This window comes from Myotis davidii, unplaced genomic scaffold, assembly GCF_000327345.1.
Source record: "Myotis davidii unplaced genomic scaffold, ASM32734v1 scaffold243, whole genome shotgun sequence".
NCBI classification, from domain to species: Eukaryota; Metazoa; Chordata; class Mammalia; order Chiroptera; family Vespertilionidae; genus Myotis; species Myotis davidii.
This window is the reverse complement of record NW_006295183.1, coordinates 650887-660109: the sequence shown is the minus strand read 5'-3', so window position 1 is coordinate 660109 and position 9223 is coordinate 650887. Positions and strand designations below refer to the sequence as shown.

At 50.7% G+C, this 9223-nt stretch overlaps 2 protein-coding genes across 2 annotated transcripts in view; one reads left to right on the top strand and one right to left on the bottom strand.

Annotated features, from left to right (window-relative positions):
* The window catches only part of DUS2 (dihydrouridine synthase 2), a 67280-nt gene that overhangs the window by 4655 nt on the left and 53402 nt on the right, over positions 1-9223 (top strand). Inside the window, exon 2 of the mRNA XM_015567830.1 lies at positions 1808-1813. The gene's annotated coding sequence lies outside the window, so the exon portion shown is untranslated. The remainder of the gene's footprint in view (positions 1-1807; positions 1814-9223) is intronic.
* Positions 7588-9218, bottom strand: DDX28 (DEAD-box helicase 28; the record flags this gene model as incomplete). Its single annotated transcript, XM_006769831.2, has 1 exon — positions 7588-9218. A coding segment is annotated over one exon (1443 nt), but the record flags the coding sequence as incomplete, so codon positions are not given.

Below are 9223 nucleotides of genomic sequence, written 5' to 3'. Positions count from 1 at the left end.
AGCTCTAGCCTAACAGAGATAGGCTGTTGAGCCAGAGGAGGCGGGCACCATCTGTAGATTAGCCAGGCAGCAAATTTTAAGTAACGTTCTTCAGTCCTTAGATAGGCTGGCTCTGCTGGCCATGGCCTTGAGGGGACCACACCCCCAGCTATACACAGATACACCTAGACCCTTCTACCGTCAAGGGAATGTGAGCACTCACACCCACGTGGCAAGCACGTTAGCCAACAGGCTTGTCTGTCCTCCCCTTAACTCAGCGTGGAAGCCTTTTGCCCTGCCCTGGGGAGGGGGAAACAGGCACACAGGGAAACAGGCACACATTCGTCAAGCCTCGTCCTCTAGGAGCTCCCAGTATCCATGGAGAAACTTGGTCACAGGGACAATATGGGGGCAGAGGCTCTGACAAACGTTATCCAGGTGCTGGAGGTGGTCGGAGGTGGCAGGGAAGCCCAAGGCCTGGCTGCAGAGCTGACCTGAATGTCATTCATGCTGCCGCCTTCCCCCTGCGCACCCCTCCTTTTTTAGGGCTTCTCCAAATCCTGCTGGTTCAGCCTCAAAAAATTTCCCAGGAGTGTCTCTTCTGTTCCCACGGAGGGCCACCTTCAGGCAGTTTCATCTCTCAGCTCTTCCCACCTCCGGTCCAGTCCCCACAGAGCAACCAGACCTATCCTTTTTTTCTTTTTTTAATCCTCACCCTAGGATATTTTCCCATTGCTTTTGGAGAGTGTGGAAGGGAAGGAGAGAGAGAGAGAGAGAGAAAGAGAGAGAGAGAGAGAGAGAGAGAGAAAGAGAAACACCTATGTGAGAGACACATCCATTGGTTGCCTCCTGCACATGCCCCTATCACTTTTTGAAAAAATCTAATGTTGCCCTAGCTCAGTGGTCGGCAAACTGCGGCTCGCGAGCCACATGCGGCTCTTTGGCCCCTTGAGTGTGGCTCCTCCACAAAATACCACATGCGGGCATGCATGTACAGTGCAATTGAAACTTCGTGGCCCATGTACAGAAGTCAGTATTTTGTGGAAGAGCCACACTCAAGGGGCCAAAGAGCCGCACGTGGCTTGCGCGCCGCCGTTTGCCAACCACTGCCCTAGCTGGTTTGGTTTAGTGGATAAAGCAGTGTTGGCCTGTGGATGAAAGGACAGAACAGGACTGATAGCTGAGTCTTTAACCCCTCTTCCAAGAATCTCTCTCTCGCACCCTATTGCTGTGTCGGTAGGGGAGGCAGAGGGACCAAGTCCCGGGCTTGAATAAAGACTCTATGCTTTTGCATCGGACTCCATGCTCTCTAGTGATGTCCTTTGGGGGATCTTGAAATCTGGGCATAACATGGACTGAAGGCTTCCAGTTTGATTCGGGTCAAGGGCATGTACCTTGGTTGCAGGCTCTTCCCTGGCCCAGGGCCTGGTTGGGGCTCCTTCAGGAGACAACCAATCGGTGTGAGATCACATCGATGTTTCTCTCTCTTCCACTCTAAAAATCAATGGAAAAAATATCCTTGGGTGAGGATTAAAAAAAAAAAAAAAAGGGAAAAACCGAATGTTGTCCTCCTGCCTAAAGTCCTTTTGTGGTTTCTCATTGCTCTTAGGTTATACCAAATTCCTTTACTTGGCTCTCAAGTCCTGGGCAGTCTTTTCCCACTGACCTCTCTCGTCTCAGCAAATAGCAAAACCCTCTGACCCTCTAAATTCTGGCCGCACCAGCCAGGCTGCCAACTGCCACAGCACCTTGGCACGTGCTGTCCTCTCACAGTCTCCAACTGGTGGGCTTGTTGAGGCAGGACTAGAACAGGAAATCTTGCCACCAGAAAGAAGTATGTGCGTGAGCAGCTGGTCTTCCACATACAGGGCTCCTTGATCCTGGAGACTCAGGCTGTCCCTGCTGCTTTCTGGGCATTGCTCTGCTTCTGCTCCCATGATGACTAACATAGTTAAATTTTCAAGAAACAACAGTCTCTTCAGCCAGAAAGAGCCTGGAAGCCACAGACTTACATCCTCCAATCGCAAAGCTCAGGCTACCCTCTTTGAACAGTTTGCACATTTTCCTTCCTCAAAAGGCTCTGATCGTTGCTCTTGCTTGAAGTGCATAACCATGGAGGCATCTCACTTCCACTCAGCCTTCTCCCTAATCCCCACCTTTCCCTTTAGAACCCTCGCCAGCATCCCAGTCCTGTACCTGTGTTGTGGCAGAATGCACAGAACGATCAGCCAGCACTCTGAGGGAGGAAAATTTAAACTTTATTTCTCAGATCTGCTAGTCCAGGGCAATTCCGGATCCAAAGCCTGAACTGAACCCGGGGGGCGGCTCTGACCTATATATCTCCTCCTGTGGGGGGCCCCTGAGGGTCCCCACAGCTCTACCCAAGTCAGTCTTGGCGGGGCCCTGAGGTTAGGCTCTGCAGCTCTGCCCAAGTCAGTCAGAGTGGGGAAGTAAAACTAGTTTTAACCTTAACCAGATACTCAACTAGGTTGCAAAGTGTCCCCCACCCCCACCCCTGCCACACACACACACACACACACACACACACACTTTCCTTTTCACCTGCTTTTTTGATGAGGATGAGTGACGACTTGGGTTCTCTGGCAGCCAGGCTCTGCCTGAGTTCAGGCTGTACAGAGGACCAGCACACAAGGTCCCCAGAGCAAAGTTGCAAATGGTACATGACGGTTTCACATGGCTTACTTGGCTGCTTCTGGGGACCAGATGTTCTGGTGACTTCACTGTGAAGCCCACAGGGGTCCTGTTCTGAGCTTGGTTTGCATGCTGTCCCTCATCCTTTCGGTAGTGCCATCAACTGGGGGAAGGCTAAAGGGACCTGAATTACAGGAGCTTGACCCATGAAGGCCCCCCAGTTTTGTTCCCCCTAATACTATTCTACCGGCACCTGGTGCCCTCGCTGCCCACCTTTCTGTGTGCTTATGCCAGCACGTGTGATTGATAACTGAAGACTTGTCCAGCCCCCTTACTGCACACCCCAGCAAAGGGCCAGCACCAGTAGATGATCAGTAGAGGATATCTGGACAAATGGATGGATGTAAAGAATTCAAGGCCTTTCCTGGTGAGAGAGGCAGAAGCTTGAAGTCGAGAAGTCTAAGGAATCCCTGTCTGACTTGGCCAGGAGGGCATCAACCTCTTGCCACCGAGCTCCAACGGCCACATTTTGGGGCTGGAGCAACTGAGGTCTTTGTTAGACTCTTCCAGAGGTCGATGTCTCTTATATGCTCCTCTGGGGACGGGCATTTCTGCCTCCACCTTTGTTGGGGCATCCCCGTAGGACCGGTAGCCACCGACCAGGCAGTATGTCTCCCCATGCCAGCCCACTCAGGTTTCTCCCCACCTTTGGCAGGGGACATGGGAGTGACCAGGTGTAGGAGGAAAGGGGGGAGCCATTGCTGCTGGGAAGAAAATCAGAACTGACCAGTCACTTGTGCCGAAACACTGTCCTGCCAGGACATGCTGTCTCATGTCTCTCACAGGTTTCTGCTGAAGCCTTCTAATCTGCTTGACATCCAAAACACAGCCTTAACTCACCCCTGCTGAGTTCCCCAGGGAAGGGGTGTTGGCTGAAAAAACAATTCTGTGGGGCCTAGAGCCGCAGCAGAACAGAAAATCTTCCCCATTTCCAGAGAAAACAGACCCTGGAAATAATTGCAATCAGGTTCCCCTTCCATCTCTCTCACAACAGAAAAGATTTCTTCCAGACTGTCCCCTCTGAGGCTTACTAGTATACAGCCTTCGGTCCAAGAAATCATTTGGTCTGGCCCTGCCAAGGCATTAGGGGTGAGTTAATGAAATGTGTGGCCAAATATAGCAGGCTAGTCTTGAAGCTGATAATTTTTTATGTTAAGTGAATGATGTCATTAACATCCAAAGGGCCCCTGGCGGGAAAAAAGGTTCCCCACCCCTGGTTTAAGGAAATGCCTTCCCAGTTTGGGAAAACAATCTAATATAAATCATTTCAGAACCTCTCCCGTGTTGGCAACTTGACTTTTGCTAAGAGACTGGCCAGTAAAGAAGTAAAGGGCCTGGTGGGAAGTATCTTGTAGCCCAGGGGGGAAGGTTACATTGACAAAGGTGACAGCCTTTCTGAACATTTGTCCAGGAATGACACTGCACGTGTCCTCAGCAGTGAGCGGGAACTCTGTGGGTCTCTGAGGGGGCCCCAGGCCACTGGTATTACGGATCGCTAGGGCAGTTCTCAGGTGTGATGGACAAGCACAAAAGGATCATGTGGCAGGCAAGTGAGGTTGTGTGTACCCCAACTCTCCTGTACAGAGGGCCCAGCCCAGGCCTACCTGCTGTGCTGCACTCCCAGAGGACAGGATAAGTTACATGGAGGGTACAAGAGCCGGTAAATCATCTTTCTCAGGCAAACGAACAGCTTGGTATCTGGTAGAGAACTGAGGAAAGGTTTCCCCGGAACACCACATTTCTGTAGTTACCCTGCCAGGAAAACTGTGAGGCATCACTACCCCCCTGTGCCCTCACACTGGGCCCCCTCCCCATCCATGCCTTAGTCAGGTAGCCACTCCCTGTGGAGTATAGCCCTGGACTGGCACAGCCCTGGGGACCACAGGAAGGCAAGAGAAACTCCATTCTGAGATTAGCATGAGAAGCAAGATTAACCTAAGACAGTCAGGTTCATGGCACTAAGTATCCAACCGATGGAAAGGCAGAGATTTGTGTGGACGGGGAAATCAAGGAAGGCTCCCTGGTGGTGGGCCTGAAGGACAAGTGAGATGTGGACCCGAGGAGGGGAGAGGGGAGACATTTCAGTTGGGAAGAGTAAAAGCAAAGACAAGTTCTTCTTGACCTTGTCTTGCCTCAAATGTCAGTTCATAAAACCATCATGTTTTTAGAACTGAGGACTCAAAAACCAAGAGGTTAAGGGCCCACCCAAGGTTACACAGTAGTGGAGAGGTGTTCTGCTCAGTGGCTGGGCGTCATGTTGGGGCTCTAGATTTATGGCTGATAGGAGAGTAAGGACAAGCTCATCACATTTCACAGTGACACTGGGGGAGATGTTAAAGGTACTCCAAGGCAAAGTGAGGGTCCTGAATGACTTCACAGAGTGGGAATGATGGGTCCATTTTATTTATTTATTATTTTACTTTTAAAACAACGTTTTTATTGATTTGAGAGAGAGAGAAAGGGTGTGAGAAACATTGATAGGTTGCCTCCTGCATGCACCCCCAACCAACCTGGGGATCAAAACAACCTGGCCCTGGACAGTTTAGCACAGTGGTTAGAGTATTAGCCTATGGTCTGAAGGGTTGCAGGTTCAATTTCCTTTCAAGGGCATGTACCTCAATTGCAGGTCGCCTAGCCCTTGATGTTTCTCTCTCTCTCCCTCTCCCTTCCTTTCTAAAAATCAATTTAAAAATCTTAAAAAAAAAAAGATAATTTGGTGTTACTCCGAAGAGGAAACAGACAACCCTGGCCTTAGCATGATCAGGCCCATAGAAAGAAATCATATTTGGGGCACCTTTTGATAGTGTAGTCAAGAACTTCCTAGCAATGGAGATAATCTTCCTTAGCAGGGGGAATCTCTGTTGCTGACTGTTAATAAGCAAAGATGGGACATGTTTGCTGGGGCTGCTGCAGAGAGGATGTGCCCAGAAGGCAGACTGCCTAGCTACCATTTCAGAAGTGGCTCACTCTTAAGTCGTTTGAGTTAAGATGGTGCGTGTTAGGACAACGTCAGGACTAATGAGAGATGATCATCTCTGGGGAGTGGTAGGAGGTAAAATGTGAAGGGGAGAGTTGAGGAGGAGGTTTCTCTTGGCAGGTGAGCTCACCCAGGTTCTCCAAAGCTTCAGAGATTACTTATCTGGGAGCGTCCCTCTGCTCTGGTAGAGTACCAGTATCTTCTCAGGACCTGGCTGGGACTCTGGGGAAGGCAGAATAGCATAGACAAATGATTTATCAACTTAAGAGGGCTTGAGACTCACCTATTGATTCCACAAAACAATTCGAAAATACCTGTAAGTGAATTCTTGGGCCAACCCTCAGAAAGCATCCGGATCTGGAGTGGGGCTCAGACATCTGCACTTTGAACAAGATTCCTGGCAGTTGTGGTTTTTTTGTTTTTTTTTTAAAAAGATTTTTATTGACTTCAGAGAGGGAGAGATAGACACATCAATGAGAATCAGCCCTAAGCACATGCCTGGTTGTGAGTTTGATCCCCAGTAGAGGGTGTGCAAGAGGCAGCCGATCCATGATTCTCTCTCATGGTGGATGTTTCTATCTCTCTCTCCCTTCCTATCTGAATTAAATAAAAAGATATTTAGAAAACATAACGAGAATCATTAATTGGCTGCCTCCTGCATGCAGCCCACTGGAGATCGAGCCTGTAACCCAGACATGTGCCTTCACTGGGAATTGAACCGTGACCTCCTCCTGGTTCATAGGTGGATGCTCAACCAGCTGAGCTGGGCAGCTGTTTTTTAATCCTCACCTGAGGATATTTTTTCCCATTGATATTTTTTTTAAGAGATACTGAAAGGGAGGGGAGGGAAGAAGGTAGAGAAACATTGACATGGTTGCCTCAATATGGCTGCCTCCCACACATGTCCTAATGGGGGGGGAGGGGAGCAAACCAGCAACCGAGGTACCTGCCCTTGACTGGAAGTCAAACCCGAGGCCCTTTATGCTGATGCTCTAACCACTGAGCAAATCAGCCAGGGTGCTTCCTGGGCAGTTCTGATAGAGTGGTCCATAGACAGTGACCAAGGTATTGTCTAAACTGGGTGGCTTTTGAGAGTGAAAGTGAGTGATAATTAAAAACTGTGCCTGCCTGGCCACTGTGGCTCAATGGTTGAGCACTGACCTATGAAACAGGAAGTCATGGTTCGATTCCAGATCAGGGCCCATGCCTGGGTTGCCGGCTTGATGCATAGGGGGGCGTGCCGGAGGTGGCTGATCAATGATTCTCTCTCATCATTAATGTTTCTGTCTCTCCCTGTCCCTTCCTTTCTGAAATCAATAAAAGAATATATTTTTTAAAAACTGTGCCTGGCAAAAATGTAAAGGACTATTCAAGAAAAACAGAGGTATACAGTTACCCTGTGCATGGGTCACATTCGACGAAAGCTCGTGTGGTGGGGAACACAACCCTGGGTTGGACAGACCAGATTCTGACCTACTTACTGTGTGATTCTGAGCAAATTCTTGTATCCCTCTGAGCCTCAGAGTCTTCACATAAAAAAAGAGCTTCACTGTATATTTAGTATTCTTTTGGCAAAGGATGCTCTGGCCCATTTCTGTTCTCTACAACCTGATCCTTTTCAGTGTGCAATAATATTTAAGTTGTTTTGTGGAGCATTATTTGCTTAACTCTTCATTACTTAAGGCAAAGCTCCATCCACCGAGCCAAACCGGTTTCGGCTGCTTAACTCTTCATTACTTCAGGCAAAGTTTATATGATGTTGCAGAGCCTGGAACCAAGGAGGTAAGTGAGAGGATGCCATATGCTTATTTTGCCAGTTTGGTGAAATAGTTTAATCCTGTCTCATCTTCTGAAGGCAGAGCATGGCTGAGCCATGCCGGCTGGGCCAAAACAACATTTTTTTTTGTTAGAAATCATGATACAATGCAAAGCCAAACTCTACTTTATTTTTCAAGACTCATGTGAAAAACTACAGTGAGCCGTGCTCAGTAGCTCACCTTCCACTGCTGGCCAGTAACTCCCGGGATCTTCAGGGAGATGACTGGGCAGCTGGGCGTGTCCTACCGAGAAGTTTGCTCACTCACCCAGCACACAGGGAGGATCCCTGTTATGACACTGCATTCACGTCAGCCGGGACAAGGTTCTCTAGGGACCCTAGTCCTGGAAGGCTTCTCTTCCGGCGAGCTGCCAGCTCAATCTTCTGAACGAGGCTCACATCCCAGGGATGGGTAACAAAGCTGATGACGGTGCCTGGCACCTCACTCCCTACTCGGCCCACCCTTCCCGCTCTGTGGATGTAGTCTTGCAGGGTGAGGGGGAAATCATAATTGACAACTAGCTCCACCTGGGTACTGTCCAGGCCCCGAGAGGCTATATCCGTGCAGAGGAGAATGTCTCGGGAGCCCTTCTGGAAGCTCTTGAAGATACCTGCCCTCATCGAGGCCGGCATTTGTCCCTGCAGCCGTAGGTGCTGGATTTTGTGGTCATCCAGAATATATCCCAGCCAGTTCACAGTGCTGGAGCTATTACAGAACACGAGAACAGTTCCCGAGGAGCCGGTCTTATCTGCTCGGTCATGCTGCTTGAGGATCTGCACCAACTCGGGTACCTTCTCTGCTCCCTTCAGTCTCATAAATGTCTGTTTGACATGAGGCATGATACAGTGGAGCTTGGAGCTGGTGATGGTGGTGAGAGAGTCCGAGTTAGAGATTTTACTCAGCAGCTGACCTGCACCCTTGGGAAATGTAGCCCCTACCAGCACCAACTGAGCTCTGGGATTGAAGGGGTCTTTTAAGTCATCGGAGCCTTCTGCTATATTGCTCCTCCCCAAGATGTACTCCACGAGTTCTAGGAAACTTTCATCCAACAGTGTATCTGCCTCATCCAACACCAAGAAGGTTAGCCGCCCTAGGCTGATCAGCTGACGCTTCAGAGCCTTCCACAAAGCCCCCGGAGTGGCGACGAGGACATCGGCCGGAGGCTGCCTGGACAGTTGCTGCGTGATCCTACTCATGCCATGGCCTCCCTCTAACTCCTGCACCCGGAGTCCCAAGGACCTACCTAAGGGCTGGGCCACAGCCTGTACCTGTTCGGCTAATTCTCGTGACGGCACAAGGACCAGACCTCGGGGCGCAGGGGTGCTGGAGTCCAGGCTGGGTCGGCCCAAGAGCTGTTGAAGGAGAGGCAGTAGGTAGCTGAGAGTCTTGCCACTGCCCGTTTCCGCCGCGCAGAGGATGTGGCGGCCTCTAAGTATTGGGGGGATGGTACTCGACTGCACCGTGGTGGGCCGGACCACCTCGGGGGCAACCTCCTGCAGCGCGCGCAGGACTCGCGGCACCAGACCCAGATCGGCGAAGCTGCTGTCCTCGGGCGAGAAGTTCCGCAAGGCTGGGGTCTCCTGTTGTGAGCGCTCGATGGAGAAGTGATCCGAGCGGGAGCGCCGGTTCTTCCAGCCCCGAGACGCGAGTGGCGCGGTCTCCCAACGACCCAGCGTGAGGCGCGCCGGCTGGTTAAACTCCGGCCGCCGCGCCGAGATGAGCAGCCGGCCAGGACGCA